The 21,432-nt window shown below is 41.8% G+C and overlaps 1 protein-coding gene across 8 annotated transcripts in view; it reads left to right on the top strand.

Moving 5' to 3' along the window:
- The window catches only part of FBXW11 (F-box and WD repeat domain containing 11), a 101,154-nt gene that overhangs the window by 62,658 nt on the left and 17,064 nt on the right, over window positions 1-21,432 (top strand). For all 8 annotated transcript variants that reach the window (XM_081035509.1, XM_081035507.1, XM_081035506.1 and 5 more), the window contains 4 exons: window positions 1,250-1,475; window positions 10,154-10,340; window positions 11,192-11,282; window positions 19,001-19,138. In XM_081035509.1, coding sequence (XP_080891635.1) covers window positions 1,250-1,475; window positions 10,154-10,340; window positions 11,192-11,282; window positions 19,001-19,138 — 642 coding nt within the window. The remainder of the gene's footprint in view (window positions 1-1,249; window positions 1,476-10,153; window positions 10,341-11,191; window positions 11,283-19,000; window positions 19,139-21,432) is intronic.

Here is a 21,432-nt window from a genome sequence, read left to right as displayed (position 1 = left end):
CCCCTTTGGATATTTACAAAGGCTATCTTCTTTCAATTACGGGACACTGATAATTAAAGCTCTTGGTTCTTTCTATGTAAGACTTCTGAGAGAAACTTCTAGTGGAATTATGGATGTTTGTAATGCAACTCTTCAGTTTTCAAAACTCTTATATGTTATTCCTTCTGGTGAAGGGGCTGTCAGAAGCGATGGGCAGACAGCTTGGCCAATGTTTCACAGACCTCAGAAGCACTGAGGTTACTTTCGTTTTTAAATAGTTAAGTTCCTGAGCCTCATAGCATAGTAATTGTGGCTTCAGTCTAGGGATTCAGATTTTTTTTTTCTTGGTGCTCTTGTCCAGTGGCAGTGTGTATAGTTTCCATTTTTCACAAAAGTACTGGTTTTGTACAAGGACCATGCGGGTTTGATGAGAAAAGCACAGTTAGTGCAGGAGCCTGTGGGATATCCATGACCCAAATGCATAAGACGTAGAACTTTTCAGGCATGCGTGGCCTACCTTGGGTCACTTTCTGAGTAGATGACCCAGAGGAGGGAGTGAACGTCCAAAGTGTTCTGCCAGCAGGTTAGTGCCCCTGGAAACAGTGTGGAGATCGGAACTGCTGGGTAAAATGAAGCTTTTTAGATTAAGTTGCCTTCTTCTCTCTCCAGTTGATAGCGAGTGGTTTTCAGAGTGGGGTCCCTAACATGTGTTCTCTGGACCAGCAGCAGCCACAGCACCTGGAAACTGGTTAGAAACACACATTCTCGGGCTCTATGCCAGGCCAATAGAGTGGGAAGGTCTGGGGTGGGCCCAGCAATCTGTGTCAAGAGCTCCTCCTGTTATTCTGATAGACACGCAAGTGAGACCCACTGGCATACGCGAATGTAGCATTAACTTTCCACTTTGAGGAAGTAAAGCACTTCATTGTCAGTTAGTTGCCACTTTGCCAAGTTGAGCAGTTTTTCTAAGATGGTCTTCTCCAACATTCGTTATCTGCTGCGAGCGTCCTTTGAAAACATTGGAGGATGATGCTTAAGACACCATTTAGTTTTAGAACCAGCTCTACTTCGCCCCTCACTTTAGAGACTAATTCGAGGGTACAGGCACTGAGTACATTTAAAATTAGTTCCTGAATGACTTAATAAAGAAATGAATGGTAAAGGCTTCAGGGTGAAACTGGCATTTTGAGATTAAAAATGTTTCTAGTGAAATACCACTTAAATTTCCTTTCCTTGTCGAACTCACTGTTTGTTTGTTTTTCTAACTTAGATAAGTAATGGAACGTCATCTGTGATCGTCTCCAGAAAGAGGCCATCAGAAGGAAACTATCAAAAAGAAAAAGACTTGTGTATTAAATACTTTGACCAGTGGTCTGAATCCGATCAAGTGGAGTTTGTGGAGCACCTTATTTCCCGAATGTGTCATTACCAGCATGGACATATTAACTCGTACCTGAAGCCCATGTTGCAGCGGGACTTCATTACCGCGTTACCAGGTAACTCCTGTCTTTCCAGAGGCTGAGCTGGGGAAGAAGGCCCCGCCCCAGGGCCTAGGCAGCGCTGCCGGGGAGGGGAGAGGGGGGGGTCTAGGAAAGGAGAGAGGGAGCACAGGGACACAGCACTTATTTGGGACCCATGCCGTATTTTAACATGTGGCACTTGCAGACAAGTTCTCATGTAGCGTCTGTCTAGGAAATGGAGGCAGCTTCTGTGATGCGTGGCGTGGATCAGTGGTTAACATTATGGTTCATTTAATGTGTTCAATGAGTTCATGCCATGCTGTTTATTTTGATGTAGCCTCTATATAGTCTGCAGTGTGCCTTTATAAGCAGTTTAACATGGGACAATTGTTTCTATAATGTTTCTGTTTGGCAAGTGCCCCACAGTTTAGGGTGTTCATTTGTATGTATCTGAAGTGACACTTGGGGAACGGCAAAAACATATCGGGGAAACTGATAGCATGTCTTTATTACATTTCTCAACACTTACTCTGCATCCTTTCCCTTACCACCCTTCTCGCTCTCTCTTTCTTGCGTGTGCACACACATTCCGGTTAAGTTTACTTTGAATTTTATTTTCCATAGACTATTTTATAGAATAGTTTTAGGTTCAGAGCAACATTGAAAGGCAAGTACCGAGTTCCCATATTCTTCAACATCCCCTCCCCCCAGCCTGCCCCCAGCCTTCCCCGTTGTCAATATCCCATGCCTGAGGGGTACATTTGTTCTAATACATGGACCTACATTGACACGTCGTTCTCACCCAACATCCATGCTTTACATTAGGGTTTCCTCTTGGTATTTTAATTGTGTGGGTTTGACAAATGGACTCGTATAAGGTTATGTGTCTACCCTTCGAGTGTCATACAGAATAGTTTCACCGCCTGGCACATCCTCTGTGCTCTGCCTTTTCATCCCCTTCGATTTTTGATCACTCATTAATTCTTTTCTCTCTTACCAGTTTCTCCCTCCATCTCTTTTCTCTCTGTCTTCTTTTAAAAATTTTTAATTTATATCTGGCTACATAAGATAAAGTGGTTTCACTCCTGAAGAGAATGCTGGCCAGAACGTTTTCCACAATGGTCATTGTAATCTGGAGGTTACACTGGCCAGGCCACGGTGGGCCTAGAATCAGCCAGGGGATACATCAGTGCCGTTGCCACCAGCCCGACCCCTGTCAGAGCTTCTGCGTGGCTTCCCAGAGAGTAGCTCCTTCCCTAGCCTGGCTGTGCTTTGCAGTACATCAGGGCTCCAGGATCTGAGTATTTGCACAGCTAACGGAACCTGGCCTCAGGTCTCAGGCCTGAAACCTGGGGCTGCAGAGTGACAGGCCAGCTCCTGATTTCCAATCCCTCTCCTAAAACTTGTAAGTTTGCTTTCCACAATGGGAGTATTTAAGGATATTTGAGGGTTAGCTTAGAAAATTAGGACTTTACTGTTTCTATGCTGAAATGTAGCACTGTTTGCCTCATTTCATCCATTAGTATTGCTAGAAAAGCAAAATAGGAGCCCTGTCTTTCTAGAATCACAGTATTTAATAGCTGGGAGGGATCTTAGCTATCAGTTAGTCCTTTCTCACTGTGCAGACCAGGAAACCAAGGATCAGAGAAAGTGGGTGAAATGCCCAAGGTCATAACCTGTCAGTTACCGTGGTGGTTGTGCAGGTTGGTTCCAAAGTTAGTGCAAAGTTAGTGCAAAGGGTGAAGTCATTTATAGCGAAGATTATTCTGAACAAGTCCTTGAATTGGCCATAAGTATAGAATACATGGTATACAACCCAATTCAGTAATATTTACTTTTAAATACGAGAGAGGGAAGAGAGAAAGATAGGTTTTTAATTGCATGAGAGGGCGGGAAGGGACGGGGGTGGGTTGAGAATTGTAGATGGACTTAAGTCAGGGGAGTACACGTGGCACAGCGATTCTCTGTGTGCGGCACCAGAACTCGGAACGCCCGTCTTCCAGGCCTTTCTACTGACTCAGGCTGCATGTCACACCAAGAAAGTCAGGGTAGTTTTCAAAGTCAGCAACTGCAGTTGTTCCTCACAAGTGCTTTTGACTAAACAAAGCTAAGCCTCATTTTTCTTAAGCAAATCCGTTTATTGTTTTTTGGGGTTTTTTTTATTGCCTTCTATTGTTTCGTTTTTATTTTCCCCTATAATTTGCCTCTCAAACATTTTAGAGTGCCAAGGAACTCACCTTATGTTTACAGACTATCCACAAGGTGGCACTGCTGTTCTCCTCAATTGTAGAGGAGAGCTCAGAGGCAACCCTTTTTCTCAGGGAGTGCAGTCTTGGAGAAGAGAGAGAACAGATGAGTATGTGTTATGTATATACATATGGTTAGCATAATTGCATACAATTCAGTTTGCATTACAGCGGGTTTTAAGGCATTGTCCATATCTCTGTTAAAGTGGAATTTTGTGGTATTGAATATTACATGAAATGAATGGACCATTGGCTGGGACGGGAAAATATTTTTGTTGAAATGCTATTTGTTTTAACAAGATTTGATCTGAACATATATACATATGTCAGTATATATCACACATGTGAATCTAATAGCTGGGGACAAGCTGGCCACGTTGTTATGTTAGTCTCTAGTAGACATGGATTAAACCTGCCATTCGTCCTTCACACAGACCCAGACTTAAGAGCACTGGGGGAGAAACAGGTCCACGTGTGTATTCCTACTTCGATTTGCTAAATCAAAATACTAGTTTGGTGTTTAACATTTAGTGTAGATGATCTTAAGTTTGAGTTTTTACTCTACTGAAACTGACAGTCAACTTAGGACTTCTTTTGATTGTGGAAACCATTAATTCTATAACAATTGTCTATAGTTTTGACTTTTTGATGCTTCTTACTGTGACTGTTGTACCTGTCAGTATAGGGAAAATGGAAAATGTTTGTGGTCTCTGGCTCCTTTTGGTTCAGTGGAAAAAGTGATAATTATGATATGCTTTTCTAAAAATCATGGTAAATGTTTAGTCTGCAATGTCAATTTCTGCAGGCTAAATTTGTGGTTTGTAGGAACTGTTGTTAAAGGGAAAATTTATACCACTTGAAGTAGAGGCAGATTGTACTTCAAAAAGGATGATAAACATTGGTGATCCATTTGGTGAGGTGTCTGAGCAATTAAAAATGTTGAAGCATTTGGCTTCTTGGCAATGGTTTATTCATTTGTCTGATCCCCAAGTAAGGATGGTAAATCATCATGGACCGTACATGTGACAGACTAGACCAAAGGTCTCGGGAGATGTGGAAGCACCGGAGCATAGCTAAGGCTTCAGGCCGGGTGCAGGGCCAAAGACCCAGCAGCAGAGTGGAGAGAGAGTGGTCACAGGATTTAGACGGCCCTGCAGTGTGAATCCCAGCGCGGCGCCTAATGGCTATGTGAGCCCACTTTTCGAAACCTCAGTTTCCTTGTCTGTGGGAATACTACTACTACTACTGCTTCCTGGGATATTGTGAAGATCAAAGGATGGATATAATATGCCTGGCATCTGGTGGGTGTTCTGAGAATGGTAGCTTTAACAACAACAACAAAGCCCAGGGAGGCAGGAAACACCTGCTTCTGCAGAGGTCAGAAGATTCATTGCCAGGAAGTTTTAATTATTCACCCCCTAATTTCCAAATCGATTCATCCTGACATCACATAGGTAGGTGTGCATAGCGCTTTGTTGGCATAACAACACCTTGGACTCTGTGACATGAACTCATCCTGCTTCATTTCTGTTCAGATCCTTAGGTCAGTGTATTCCAAGGGAAAGGCGTGTATTGGCAGCCTGTTGCCGTCAGCAATTGCATTGATTTTTTGTTTTGTTTTTTAAAGGTATCTAACTTCAAATTTTATAACGATGTGGATCTGTGACTAGGAAGGGGGAAGGGACAGCAGGGGTGGATGGGGAGAAGGAAGTTTCTTTGCAGCTGTTCTTTGAAATGCGTTTCTAAAATAATAAAAGTTTCTGTAATTGTATGATCTAAGCAGCTGTGTTAGAACTGGCTATAGTCAAGGGCATTGAACTGACATTGCACATTTGAGTTTGATTTTGATACAGTGTTTTTTACATATTGAGCTTTGAAACTTGTGCCTTTTTAATTGTTTTAATTATTGAAATTTTTCCAGACCTTCATCTGGTGCCTATAATTAGCAACAGCAGCACTTCTTCAGCATTGTGTGTGCAGTATGCTGCCCTATTTTCTGAGGCCATACTGTGTCCCCTTGTTGCCTTGGGAAGGGGGGTGATGGTGGGATGGGGGTGTCTCAGCACCATAGAGTAAATGAGAGCCAGACGTTGGTACTTAAGAAAATACCTAGTTTTAACACCTCAAAGCACTCTCTAGCCCCGGCAAATGGACCACCTCGTTCAGTGACTTCTTTGTCCCCCATCTGCTTGAAAGCAGAAAGTTGCAAGCTCTGCCTGGCTTTTGGGGGTAGCTCTTAGGTGCTCCAACAGAAGTTGTGTGATTCCTGTACTTCCAACATTTAAGGAGATACGAGACTTCTAACCAAGATACCAGAGGGGGCTTAGCACTTTGCCAAGGAAGGTGTGCAAGGTTTTCGCTCAGGTAATCACAAAGAAGAGGAACTCTGCTTAGCTTCCTTAACCAACAATCTCAGCTAAGGAGGTTTGGAGACCAGGGAAGGAGAACAGAGAGTGACACTTACCGAGTACCTGCTGTTCTTCATAACCTCTTCTTAACCTTCCCAGCCAGGTGAGCAGGTTCTTTCTCTATAAAATGAAGGTACTGAGTACTTAGCTCAGAGGGCTGTCGGGCAGATTGTATGAGCTAATCCATTTCAAGCATTTAATATCATGTCTATTTTATGGAAGACTGAGATCCGGAAAACTGATTTACTTCAACCCAGGTTACCTGACTTTACAGCAAATGCATTTTCCAAGAGACGAAAACATGCTGCCTCCTAGAAGGATGAAGTGAATTTAAAGGATTATCCAAAGGAAAGAAATCAAATTTCATAGATATCACTGAACTGTTGCTGAATTCGAGTGGTGGCCTTTGAAGGAGGAGGAAATCTGTGTTAATGAGAGATTTCCTCATGGAGAAATGCACTGATAGCCCAGTGGGGAGCTATGGAGGAGGAAAAATCAAAGAGAACTGAAAGGGGTATCATTGGTATAAAGCAATAGTTGCCAGTGTGTCAGAACTACCTGGTAGAACCTCTTAAAAATACAGATTCCTGGGCTCACCACCTAAAGATTCTGATTAAGTATATCAGAAGAATGTCCAGGGAATCTTTTTGTTGCTGTTGTTTTTAAAATCACTAACCCTGAATGGACCACACAGGCTTCTGAGAACGAGCTCAGAGAGCACCAGATCAGGCAATTCATACAGAGACCGACAGAGGTGTTGCAGCCATCAGGGCGCGAAAAGGCAGCTGTCTAATGCATTCTCCTTGGCTATTTGTTTCATCTGTCAGAGAGCAGAGGACTCATTGGGAGGCGGGCTTGGGTAGGGAGGGTTTTATAACAGGAGGATTTGGTTGATGATATGGAAGTAATGTACACCTTGAAAAGTGACTGTATTCTAATATCAAGTGTAGATGTAGAAGATAGTCAGCTAAGTACCCCAGCATTAGAAAAGTTCAGAGAGGATAAGTTAGCCCATGGATAGAGATTCTAAAAGATAGCATGATTAAAGAGGGCTGAGAGATTCTGAAATTTGAAATTTTGATAAATACTTTGTCAGTCCTAGCAGTGGGGAGACCTAAGTAGAAGCTCATGTGATTATCCATAGATTTCTCTGATTATAAATAAACATGGGCAGAAAGATGGAAGAAAGGGGCACATAATCATGTAGCTACACAAAAAGGTAGCCTCAGCCTTTGAGAGTGGTACCAAGGCAAAACCTGGAATGAAGTAAAATTGTCCAAAATGGTGACGTAATCTGGGAGAGTTGAAAACAAAAAATCAACTGTTCAGAGCACAGTGTGAAGAATGAAAGGATGGTGTTCTTGGAATCAGTGGTATAGTGATAATAAAAAGAATCAGCATATTTCACTCCGTACTGAACTTTTTTTTTCTTTCCCTACTAAGAATAATAGTTTTAAAACCAAAAAGGATGGAAAAATTGTAGTCCAATAAAGTTATGAAGATATTTCGGAAACATACAACTTGTGCAAACAAGTAGACCTAAAAGTGTTGCATGCCAGGATAGTGACAGAAGCTGTAGTTATGATTTTCAGAATTGTGGGGCATTGAAAAGTAATCGTAAACCATGGGCAGAGCTCCTGGGTAAAGTTGCGCCCTTCCAGCTCGTCAGCTGTGTTTGGTAATCCTGCGTGAAAGTACCGGATGACGATTGATGGGCAGATTCCCTGGTTCTAAGAACTGTGTATTTGGGGGATATTAGCTGGTAAAGTTGATGTTACACTCAAGTAGAATTCTTAAATGGATTATCAAAAGTTAATTAGCAGCTGAAAAGACTATGTAGGTTTGTGTAAGCCTAGAAGGATATATACAGAATGTTAAAAGCCATTATCTCTGAGAGGTGGGAGTTAGGGATTCAAAATGTTTTTCTTATGTGCATTTTATAATATTTTTATAATGAATGTGGGTTATATGTTGAAAAGGGCCACAAAGCAGCTAGTGCCGACTTGTAAACAGAAAATGCAATACCGATTTTATGTAGTAAGCTCTAGTAAGGGGACACACAGGGAAACCAGACCAATCCACCTGATTTCGTTTTTGGTAAAGTTACCGGACTGGTAGGTCAGAAAAAGCATGGAAAGGTGGTCAAAGTTTCTCCAAATATCCCTGAGGACTGAATAGAGAGGTTTGGGCTGGACAGTGGTACATCCAGACGGTTACAGAGTGACTCAGTGTTGGCACCGAGTGAGTATTTAATGAATGGATCAAGGGAAGCCTGGAGGGAAATATCTAGAATAATGGGTGCTGTCCTTGGTTCTGACCCATTTAACATGTTTGCCCACAAACTTGGGAATAAATAATTACTCCATTTGCCTACCATCCAGATCTGATGTGGGATACCCACTCTTCTGGATGGCAGAAGCAGAATTCTAGAGGCTGAAATGGGGCCGTCAGACAAAGCTTCAAAGGTGAATTATAGTAAGGACAACTCCTACACCATGCTGACCCCTCACCTCTCCAAGTAGCGGTACAAATACAGAGTTAGCAGGAATTGGTTTAATAGATGTTCGGGGTGAGAGGCCTAGGGTGCGACTTATTGCCGTGTTGGAAGTCTACTGTGGTAGGACTATTAGATGAAGGCAGTGTCAACTTCGACTGCATTTACTGTCATTTAAGGACATGTGCAAGAAAAGATAGTGGTCCCAGTGCAGTCTTCATTATCAGAACATAAATTGGGTATTAGATCTCCAAGTGGAGGAGAATTAGTACACGAAGGCCTGTAAACCATCATCAATCAGTGGAAATAGTCATTCTTAGTTTGTGAAGCATTTTTTGGGCCTCAACTCATTTTGATATTGTCAAGATGGGGCAGGGATTACTATCCTCATTTTCTACAGGTGAGGAAAACGAAGCTCTGAAAGTTGAACGATGTACCTGTACCCTGCTAAGTTAGTGCCACTGTACTGCTTCTGTTTATCTTGAAAAAGAGAACACGCGCTAAGCTTGTATGGGGCCTTGTCTTTAAAATCTTTTCCTAAAACTCATTTGACTCTACCAATAGAGTGAGAAAGGACAGTTAGTACTGGTGATTACCATTGTATATGGTAAAAACCCAAGGGGCAGGGATGTTTGAGTATTTGTTTCATGTCAGAGAACGGCTAGACTTGAAATTGGGACTTTCTGCCTGTATGTGTACTCTGCCCAGCGCTGCACAGAGTAGGCCTGGGGAGGGGCTTGGATTTCTGGCAGCTACAGAGGACACGCCTAGAACCACAGGATGGGAGTTTATAGGCGGCCACGGAATTGACCATAGTGAGCTTGTGTGTGAGTGTTGGGCAGAGGCCGAATCCTGGGTGTCGTTGAGAGGACCCTGGCATTGTGTGGGATAAACCTTGTAAGCTTCTAGAATTTGTAGACAGGTGGCTCTTGCTTTTGAGAATTTGCCTCCACAGAAGTGATTGAAAAACCTACATCTAAGTACACCTGACTAACTCTTGGATTGTCATTTAACTTTTTATAAGCGTTTAAAGATGTCAGCGTTTCACTTTTTTGTCTCCTTAGCCCCAAGGGAGTCACACTGGTCATGGATTAATAGGATGATTCGTTATGAGAGACAGTAAATCAGAGGGGAAAGACCAGAAACTCTGGATAAAGAGATTGGGGAGTTCTACTCTTGGCTTTACTACCCTGGAGCTGGGAAACCTTGAGTGCTTTACCTCTCTGTGCCTCATCCATAAAATGTGGGGCAGCCTTACGCTATAGTGGTTTTCAAAGAAAATGAAATAACTCTTTTATCATAATATCTGACAAATCTAGAACTGACCAGATCAGCTTTTATACACAGTAACTGTTGGCCACCAATTGTTTTATCTTAAAAAATCGGAACCAAAAAGAAGAGTATAGGTTTACATGAGCGTGCACGTGGATACCCGCAGGCCGATCGCTACTCCTCAAGTATGGGTCCTGGATCAGGATTTCCTTATTCCCCTTACCCTTTCGGAAATGGTGACTGGTACATTTCCACCTCCCTTCCCATTTCTTCATTGTCTTTTCTGTTTTGTAGAGCAAGGCCTAGATCACATAGCAGAAAACATTCTTTCCTACCTGGATGCCAGGTCTCTGTGTGCGGCAGAGCTGGTCTGTAAAGAATGGCAGCGGGTGATCTCCGAAGGAATGCTTTGGAAGAAGCTGATTGAACGAATGGTGCGCACTGACCCACTATGGAAGGGGCTTTCAGAAAGAAGAGGGTGGTAAGTATGGGGGTTTGTTTGTTCTTTTGGGGGGGAAAATGTCTTTGACCTTGGGTCAGTTTGATTACTCAAGAAACCAATTATACTTGCCAGATGTGTTGGCCGATTTTAAACAAGAGGAGAAAGATGAGTGGTCAAGAGTTGGGAGAACAAAAATTAAAGCTGTTAGAATTTTTCCTTCCGATATGTAAATTTCCTTTATAGTCATTACCTGTTAGGAAGTATTGTATAGTTTGAGTGATTGGGCTTTTTAAAGCTATGTATTTGTGCCTTTCCTTTCATGTTTTTCTTGGGTGGTAATACCATTACCAACAGATAGATAAGAAAATATGAAAAAATCAAATAATGCCATTTTGCTATTTGTTAGTTTTGCTCGTTGAAGATAATGGGAGGCACAGCAGGCAGGCTTTTTTAGAGAAAACCCTGAAGTTAAATACAGCTTTATCGCACTGTACACGTCAGTAACCTGGCCCAGTTAGCACAGAGAATGAAGTACAGGGGGTTGTGGTGTGAGCGAGGGTCAGGGCTGTGTTTTCTTTATGGGAGGAAGCTTGATGTGGTATTTTCCCCAAAGCTACTTTAGCACTTTCTGTGAAAGTACCGAATGAAAGGCTGGATTATTGTGTGCTGGGTATTCTGAAAATCGAAGGCCAGGATCATGGTAGAGAGCTGTAAATTGAAGTAAACTTGTGTCTCACGTGTTTAAACTGAGCCATCCTGCTCTTGATGGGCTAAAGCTCAGTGCAAGTCAAAAGACTTGAGTGATACAGTATCTTTGTAAGCACCACGTTTAAGTAAAATTCACCCTTTTATGTGCAAAAATGTAACATCTGTTTGTTTTTATTTGCCAGGGATCAGTACCTGTTTAAAAACAGACCCACAGATGGCCCTCCCAATTCATTTTATAGGTCATTATACCCAAAGATTATCCAGGATATAGAGGTAACTTTATGATTTATCTGTTTTATGGGCTCTTTGTGTCTTGTTCTCAACTTTTTATGTTGCCTTGGAGTGTTCTGTTGGTCTAAAATCATGGAACAAGTCAAAAATTTTTTAAGCTAAACTCTTGGAACAAATGTGTCACATTCTATATAATCTGCAGCTATTCTTCTGAGTAGATAATGCCTTCATGTAAAAAATGAGCTAACTTTTCTAAAACATGAAATGCTTCTGCAAGGCCGCTAGTTCATTAAAACCTTTTCCAAACTCCAGGGCCCAGTTTTTCAGGTAAGCAGTTTTACGTCACTGAGCCCTATCTGGAGAACTAGAGAAGGCACAGTCTCGGTTTCCTCTGTACGTTTCCCACAATTTTTTATAAAAAATGATTCATATATGATTGTAAGCAATAGTTAAGTGGGTTTTATATAGCAAATTATGCTTCTGGACCATTTTGGATTTGAATGTAACTTCATCAGACCAGTAAAACTCTGTAAACTTGATGAGAAACATTGGAGATGTTTGATATTGTTCATGTGTTCTAATTAGTTCAGTTTTATTGTTTAGCCCTTTTCCTTGAACCAGGAAAGACACGCACAGGCATTTCTCATTAACTCTTTCACATGTGTTCTTGGCAGGTCCTGGTTACTTCACTATTTCCTCCTTGGCAGAAAAATTTAGCCTTCTCTAGGCAATGCTGTATCACCCATAAAGTTATACTCAGTTTCCCAAACGTGAAGTAATCCTGTCCCCCAGGTGATAGACATAAAAGTTCTTGTGCCAAAATTCATTAATGGAGAAACATGTGCTCTTTTGGAGGGTTCTCCTACCCTCCCCCCTTTGAGGCAGATGTGAACTAATGGCATCATTTGGTTAACGGTAAATCTGAATGTGACTGGAATATCATTATTTAAAGCACAAACCCTTGTCTTGAGTATTCTGCTCCCTAAAATGAGCTACAAAGGAACCTTTTAAGGATGGTTAAATAATTTAAAACTTCTGCCAGACAGTCATAAAGCTTAGGGATTAACTGATCCATTCGCAAAACTTTGAGTAAATTGCTCCTACAGTATTAGTAGCTGAGACGTAGTGCTCACTCAAATCTTAGGTTGGTGTGTGTGTTCCGGGGAGAGGGGCTGTCTCTTAACCCCAGACCGGTAGTGGTACTAAGATGTCACTTGCGTATACATCTTAGAAACTACTTTCTGTCCCCGCGCCAGTTATTCTTTACAAAGTATCTCCAAATGCCCTTGAATCATTTAGTAAATCCTCTGTTATGAGAAGGATAATGTTTAGTCAATGATTAATAAACAGGACTTTTGGAACAACTTTGATTGGGTTGAAGATTTGGCGACACGGATTATTTTATCTCCATGAGGGCTGTTGCAATTGACAGTATGAACTCCGTATGCTGTGGCGTGACAGTCTGTGACACCACCTACCATATCCATTTCCTCAGGCTGAAATAATATTTTTCAGTTAGTGAAGGAGGCAGAGGTGAGGGAAAATAGAGCTATGGGGGAAACCCCGATTTGACACACGAACCTCTATCATGGTGGTCTAGCCAGTGGTTCTTAAGTGTGGTTTGGGAAAAGCCACTGGTTGGCCACAGGGTCTCCCCCAGAGTTTTGCGGGCTAGATCTCTTAGTGTAAGGGATGATGTTTTATACTTTGGTATATTCACTAATGGTAATAATAAAAAAATAATAATGTACTATGTATAGAGCGTTTACTTGTGCTAGATACCTGGTTAAGCATTTCATAATACATTTTCTCACTTAACACTCTGGACAATACCTGAGTAGGTCATGTCCTTATTAAAGGTGAGGAAACAGCTCAGCAATGTTAAATAAATTGCCCAAGGTCACACAGCTAGTGAGTAATTGAGTCCGTGATCAGCCTTATTCTCCTGTTACACCACCTTTTCTGTACTATATAAGGGCACTGGTAGCGCTTCAAAATAGTTCTTTACCTCTGTTTTGGGAGTGTGTTTTATTCTGTTCAGCGTGGACACACAGGTAGTTGTGTCAGTGATCCATGCATGGGTCAGACGAATGAGAAGCTCATGGGCCTCGTAAGCCTACAAGGCTGATATGAGACCCTCATGAGCAGAATGTAATAATTACAAGTGCGCTCTTCTGAGCCCTTGCAGTGTCCCGTGAACTCTGTTGTGTCCCTTACGTAGATTATTGCATTTAATTCTTACAAGGTGCATACGATCCCCATCTGTAATAAGGGGAAACTGAGACTAAGAGAAGTTTTAGGACTTGCTACATAGCTATGGGATTTTAACTGAGGTCTGGCCAGCTCTCAGTGGTGTTGTTTGTCGCTTTCGAAGTGGACCTTTTAAGAAGTCAAGGAGAAAGAGGTGTCAGTATACACGCCTCCAGTCTTCCCGATGATCCCCTCATCTTTCTCCAATTGTGTGACTACTCAGTGTCCTTGACTGTTAGTTGAAAAAGGGCATGAGTTAAGATAAGATTAGTGGGCTTTGTTTTAGTCTAGTGATGGGACAGGTGGTGCTTTAAAGGGTTTTAATTAAGCACGTTGCCAAAAGATAAATTACACCCTGAACGTCAAGTGGATGTTTGTGTGCCCCCCCCCCACTTGCCCACACACAAGCTGCAGAGTATCTGTGCTTTTGTTCCCCATGTACTTTGCAAGGTTGCTCGTTCACAGGACTTTTTTCTTTTTCTCCCATAAGCTCTAGTTCATGTGCTGCCTCCTGTCATCTCTCTGTTCCCCAGATTTGGTTCTGATGAGCAGGTGACCTTGCTCTTCCACACTGAGCCACCAAAATTCGGCTAATTTTTAAAGAAAAGTCGAGAACCTGGCTTAGTGTGGCCAGCCCCTATGATTCAGGAAATGAGGATGTAAGAAATGAAGTCTGGGGAGAATCAATAAGAATTCTTAGCTTTCTGCAGAGGTTCATCTCTCAGCGTGTTCCTGCCACAGAGCGGGGGTGGGGGGTTTAGAGTGCATCTGAATTGCGAAGGAATACCTGGGAAATCTGAGGCATGTTCCTGAAGGAAGCAGCTCTACTTCCTTTGCTGTCTGGAGTCTTGATTGTTATTATCACCATCATTATTAATGATGAGCTTACTATTAAGTAGTTCATTACGGTGATTTAATTTAATCCTCAAATTGTCAAAACGGAGATTCTTATAGTTCAAAGCCCATGCTCTTTGCACTCGACCACACCCTCAAGTGTCTCTCAACAGAGATGGGAGTTGTAACAATACACTCAGAGTTCTGACATCTTGAACTTGGATTTTTCCCTTTCGCCATTTCAGTGTAGTGGCAAACTGGTGTGATAGGCCTTTTTCCTCCTTTTATTCACCGGATTAAAGCCTTTGAAGCACTCTCCTTGGAATGGACCACTGGTAAAATGATGGTGTGTTCTATCACACCTTTTAATAAACCACATTTTATTCACAGAAAGTGGGGAGCTTTTTTGTGGTTTACAAACTTGATATTAACATTGTCCTGACCAGAAAATGCTGAAACTTGCCCACCCACCCAGTTGTGTTTAGGCTTCTAAAAATAATGTTATTCCTCCATACTCAGACATCTGTTTTCACTCTATTGCCAATTTAAATGCCGCTGTATACTCTGTGTATCATGGCTACTTTCCCAGTATTTTGAAAATTTGCACAGGGTAAGGGGATTTTACAAGTTCTCAAAAACACGAACTATTTCTCTACAGTAGCCACACCGCATGATGTCGAAGTGAAATGGCAGGTATCTGCATAATTCCAGGGGTGCACCTGTGTGCGCTGTGTGCCTGCTGCTGAGCTGCGTTGGACTTCATTTGAAGGCTGAGCCCTTTCCTGGGAGGGGATGGGGAGGGCTCGGGCTCACCATTCAGTATCAGCCTGGACGGAGGCCATTATTCCCCGCAGTTGGGTGAGAAGATTTTGTTGGTCCGTGTTCTCCACAAACGAGGAAGAACACCCCCCTGCCACTCGTAGGCCCTGTGATAAGCACTTCCCCTGTGTCATCTCGTTTGATCCTTAACAGCTTGGAGGAAGCAGACATTGTTTTCCCCATTTTTACAGAGGAGGAAACTACAGCTCAAAAGTCCAAGTCATTTGCCAAAGCTGCTAATTGACCCAGGTGTTTTCTACCACCATGGGTTGCCTTCCATTTTTAAGGGTCTAGTTTTTCTAAAAAAGACCTGGCTTATAAGCATTCTAGTAAGAGTTGAGGTCATGAAATAAGGTGGTAGGTAGTATTTTTGGGCAGACATAGTCAGCAGGAAGCGCTGCTTTCTTTTGTGGGTGGCCTTGGGAATTGAGAAGATTGAATTAGGAATTAGACGGGTGGCTGTGCAGCAAAGCAGGCCCCTCCCTGATCTGGTTTAGTGTCTCTTTCCTGGAATTTTGAGACAAACTACACTTGTTTTGGGATTAGGGAACCTAGTAATTTTTAAAACGGCCCTGAGTGGGACCTCTAAAATGATCCATCAATAATTATTTGGCAAACTTTCTCTTTTAAAATTCAGACGTGTGTTAGGAAACGAGGCTCTTTCTAAGCATTGAGAAGCTAAGCCATTTCCTAACTTCCATTTGACTTAGAATGAAAGCCTGTTGTCTAGTAGAGCTTTTGAGAGGTCCTGGCGACTGGCTCTTGTTTAAGAGCGGGAGGTGGAGACCCTGGCTCAGGCTTTCCACTGGGTGGTGGTCTCTGTCCAGACGCCCTGGAGTGGGTGTGTCACAGGCTGACTGGTCTTGCCTCAGCTCCTCTCTGCTGTACGGCTTTAGGTCCAGTAAAATCGAAGCAAGCCACCCAGTTCTAGAAAATATCTCAGAGAAGAGAGAGAGAGCATGTGGGAAGTTCTTTTTGGAACGGGAGTCCCCCACTCCTTCATTTTATTTATTTATTTATTTATTTATTTATTTATTTATTTATTTATTTATTTTTAAATTGGGGAATATTGGGGAACAGTGTGTTTTTCCAGGCTCATCCGCTCCAAATCGTTGTCCTTCAATCTCGTTGTGGAAGGCGCAGCTCAGCTCCAAGCCCAGTCACTGTTTCCAATCGTTAGTTGGCAGGGAGCACAGCCCACCATTCCATGTGGGAATTGAACCGGCAACCTTGTTGTTGAGAGCTCGTGCTCTAACCAACTGAGCCATCCAGATTCCCCTCCAGAAGCTTAGTGGCAACTCGTTGTCTTTAATCTAGGTGTGGAGGGCGCAGCTCACTGGCCCACGTGGGAATCAAACCAGCAACCCTGTTATTCAGAGCTTGCGCTCTAACCAACTGAGCCATCCAGCCGCCCCCACTCCTTCATATTAAATTTTAAAAAATTTCAAATTCCCATGTGATAGTAAATGGGCTTTTTCTATTCGTTGAAATATACAGAGTAACAAAGCTACTTACTGATTCAATAATGTTTAAAAATAATTGCGTGTTTTAAAACTAAGAACAGTGATACGAATTTAAGGAACACCTGATGCATGTGTGTGACATGTTACACCTTCATCTTTGTAGTACTTCGGGTTTGTAGCAGCAGCTCTGGGCCCCCAGAGGGTGTAGCCTGAACCTCGGTGATCATTGCCAAGAGTCCCTGGCCACGAGTAAGACTTGTTACTCCTATGTCTGCCTCCTAAGTCAGCCTTTTCCTGGTATGCTTAGCATGCCGAGGTGTGTCAGTCACTACCTGAAACTACCCGATTTCTCTAAATGAGTCTAAGCACTGAGTTCAGTTTAAGAAATTCTTTATATTCTGGACCCCTTTTTAAAAAGTTGCTTATACAGACGGGTCTGCTGCTGACCTTTATAGAGGTAGCAGGGTAGGTGGATGAAATTTTTTTGATTTTGCAATGTGCTTTCATGTCTGATGTTTACAAACTCACTGGAGGCGATGCTGCTGGCCCAGAAGGCCTGACTTGGTAGCAGATAGGCAGGCGAGCATTTCCTTGCTCCTGGCATCTCCGTGGCACCTTGCTTGGGTGTGCCATCCTGCCCTCTGTCAAGGCTCTGTACGGGAGCTCTTGGAGAGGAGGGATTGTATTTCCAGGCTCCTGTGCTAATTACTAAGGCCACAAGTGGTGAAACATTTTCCTTTTTAGATATATGTGCGGCAGTATCTCCAGTCCTCCATTTCTCTTTCTGTAAAATGAGAACAGTAATCTTGGCTTCAAAGTTGTGATGACTAAATGAGCTGTAAACCATGTAAAAGCACATAGCATAGTGTTAGGAAAGCATAGTACCCAGCACATAACATACAGTGACCTTTAACATTTTAGAGCAATACAGAAGCATACTGCTTCAAAAAAGCAGGAAGTATGGTTTGTTAGATGTCAGCAGAGCCAGTAATTAAGTGCTTATCATGAATGAAGATGAGATTTATCTCCTTTCTTTAGCAAAGCAACTAATTAAACTTTTAGCTACTCATAATTCTACTCCGAGCAAATCTTTTAAACTATTACTACATCCTGAATTCAGGTGTAAACGATTATCCTGGTCCCTGTTGTCCCCTAATTTCAAGGATCAGGAGTTTACATTTTGGCTGTTCTTGGTGGAAACTTTGTATCCTTTCTTCCTGAAAGTCCCTCATACGCTCTACCAGAGGCTAGGTCTTCCAGTGTGTTGGGCATGACCCACTTCCTCGTTCAACTTTGCCGCCTGTCTCACGCCATAGTACTGTTTATCTCCTTAAGTCCTGCAGTACTGAAGTTTTTAATCACTCATTTGGCACTTATATTTTATCTGGAATTGTTATTGATCTTCTTACGTTCCGTATTCACTGCCTGAACAGCTAGGACTGTACCACTTTATAGACACTGTATATCTTAGTGGAAAAAGCATGGACTCAAGAGTCAGGAAGAACTGGGTATGACTTGTGTGTTCAAGTACTAGTTTTGTGGCCTCAGGCAAATTAAACCCCTTCCTTGTTTCAAAAAGGGAAATAATAAGAACTTCCTTCCAAGGTTAATACGTGGATCATTTAACTCAATAAACATGAGCGTATATCCAGTTCTAGACACTATGTGCCTAGATACGCTAGATACCCTAGGTACACTATGTGCCGAGGCACTAGGTTCCTCCCCTGAAAGCAGCATGCTTCCTGATGATCCTTTAATCCCGTGTCTGTCTAGCAGTTAATACCTGGAATATACTCGCATCTCAGTAAGTGGTGCATGAACGATGAAAGAATGCGACTCCAGGACTGAAATGTGCCATTCTTATTTTAAAGGAACTTCAGTGTGTTGGAAGATTAAAAATGGTTAGCAAATAAATTTTTTTCTATAGTAGTTGGTATGTAGTAGTACTTTAATATCTTTTCTCAATGATCAGACAATGCTTTGGATGGAAACGCAGATTGTCAGTATATGCTTGATGTTGGTGGTGGGCTTCCGCCAAATATTTTAATTGGCATTAGAGAGTGACCCAATGAGTTACTATTTATTTGTATGTTTTGGATGCAAATGGCATTCTTTAAACATACCGACTTCTGTCTAGGCCTTTTTTTTTTCAAACCCAACCCAAACTCATTGGAAATCCTATGATAGTTGCCAGACGGGCAGGGAACGTTTGAGAAAAAACATTGTTGGGCTAATGTCTTACTTGGAAATGAGCAGGATTCCTGTCTACAGACAGTTATGCAAACCAAGATGGGGTATCGGTGGTATGCTGTTTCTGGAAGCAGCGCCAAAGTCTGAAGCCTAATAGAATAGTTGATTCACAAAAACTCATCTGTTGCCTTCTTTTTCCCCTAGACTATAGAATCTAACTGGCGGTGTGGACGACACAACTTGCAGAGGATTCAGTGCCGCTCTGAAAATAGTAAAGGTGTCTACTGTTTACAGTATGATGATGAAAAAATTATCAGTGGCCTACGAGATAATTCTATTAAGGTGAATGACTGTATTTCACATGTACTATGTTTAGAATTGTGGTGGTTACATGTTAGACACGAGACATGACAACCTCGTCATTGATTCCAGATCGGTTTATCTGTTCCACTCAGTCTTGGCAGCTCTCAGTGGTTCTGAAGAACTACGGGCAGAGTGCTTTCCTGTACGAACACTAGACCCCTTCTCTGAGCATGCTTGCTGTTTTCTGTATTTAGGTGTGCATAGAAATTATCTCAGTAAGAGCATTTTGAATTATTCTATCATTAACTTTTCAAGTGTAGATAAATGGGATTATTTCTCTGTGTTTAATGTTTGGCGGCGGATCTGACAGATTATTGTTTTACATTGTTTGTAGCTTGTTTTCTCATATTTAAGAAAACATTGATGTTTTTAAACTATTTTTAAAAATTTTAATTTACATAAAGGAAAAATCATTTGTTTTGGTGTAAAGCTCGATGAGTTGTGACAAGCACAAAAATTGTGTAACCTTAACAGTAATGGAGATACAGAACAGTTGCCTCCCTGAAAGTTCCCTCTTTTGTATTCAACTCTTCCCATCCTTCCCCTTAGGCACTGGCCACTGATCTTTTTTCCTGTCCCTATAACTTTGCCTTTTCGAGAATGTCCTATAAATGGACTCACACAGCATGTAGCCTTTTGAGTCTGGCTTATACTTAGCTTAGTGCGTTTGAGATTCCCCTGTGTTGTTGCATTTAGCAACCGTTGATTCCTTTTTACTGCTGAGTAGTATTCCATTTAACGGGTAATGCCACATTGTCCTTATCCATTTACCTGCTGAAGGACATTTGTGTTTTCAGTTTTTCTCAATTGTGAATTAAAGACACTGTAACCATGCACGCAAGTTTTTGTGAGATCATAAATTTTAGTTCACTTGAGTAAAAACCTGGGAGTGGGATTGCTGACTCATGTGGTGAGCGTACGTTTTACTTGCTAAGAAACTGCCAAGCCGTTTTACCGAGTGGCTGTATACACCATTGTATATTCCCCTCAGCGTGTATGAGAGTTCCTTATGTTCTGCCTCCTTGGCACGCCTTGGCCGTCTCAGGTTTTTGATATTAGCCATCTTAATAGGTATGTAGACATGTCTCATTTTATTTCCCCAATGACTGATGGTAATGAGCATCTTCTCACTTATTTGTGTTTATTTACCATCTGTATTTTCATTGGTTCAGATCTTTTGTCCATTTTTTAACTGGGTTGTTTATTTTTATATTTTTGAGTTTTGAGAATTTTAAATACCAGTTTGCTTTTTACAGCCTTCGTTATGCAGGTGCGGTCTATCCATTGTGTGCACAGCACAAGCCATGTGTCGTGTGGCTTTTCATAGAGAATTAGGAGATCCCTTTTTCCACATCTTTCCCTTTGGGTTTCCCTAAGTCTCTCTTGCCCACAGGGTTCCTTTATACCTTTTCGTATATTCTGCATGCAAGTCCTTTGTTAGATATATTTTGAAATATTCTCTTCCGCTCTGGGACTTCTTTTCATTTTCTTAATATCTTTCATAATGCAGAAGATTTTGATTTTGATGAAATTCAGTGTACCAGTTTTTTCTTTTATGAGTCACGCTTTCGATGTCATAGCAAAGAAGTCTTTTACTGAGGTTTTTTGAATCTGTAAATTTATGTCTTTCATTCACCAAATTTCAGAAGTTGTGGCCATTACTTTTTCAAATATTTTTTTCTGCACCAACTTCCCCTTTCCTTTTGAGACTCTAACTACATAAATATTTGATACTGTCCCTCATATTCTTTTTCCATTCTTTTTTTCTTCTCATTTACTGGTAATTTCTATTAGTCTATCTTCAAATTGACTGAAGCTTTCATCTCTCATCTCTTATGCTATTGCCCTTCATTGAGTGAGTTTTTCATTTCAGATACTGTATTTTGTATTTTCTACTTCTCTGCTGAGAACGTCTCTCTTCTCATTTACATCAAATATGTTTATCTTTACCATGGAGTGTAGTTACAATAACTGCTTTGAAGTCTTCACCACAACAACCTCTGGGTAATCTCCAGCTTGTCGTGGGTGGGTTGTCAGTTCCCTTGAGAATTGATCGCTTTTCTTGGTTTTCATATGTTAAGTAAGTTTGGATTGTCTCTTGGACATGATAGACGTTATATTGTAAAGACTATGGTTCTGCTAAAGTCCTCGGAGAATTTGTGTGAGTGCGTTTTTTAGCAGGTGGTTGACCTAGTTAGGTTCGGGACACAAGTTCTGCCTTGATATCAACAGAGGGTGCTGGAGAGGCGAGGTGGGGATGACAAGGTTGGCGG

The sequence above is a fragment of the Rhinolophus hipposideros genome, assembly GCF_964194185.1.
Source record: "Rhinolophus hipposideros genome assembly, chromosome: 23".
Taxonomy (NCBI): domain Eukaryota; kingdom Metazoa; phylum Chordata; class Mammalia; order Chiroptera; family Rhinolophidae; genus Rhinolophus; species Rhinolophus hipposideros.
The sequence above is the reverse complement of the archived record's forward strand: the minus strand, read 5'-3'. Positions and strand labels throughout refer to the sequence as shown.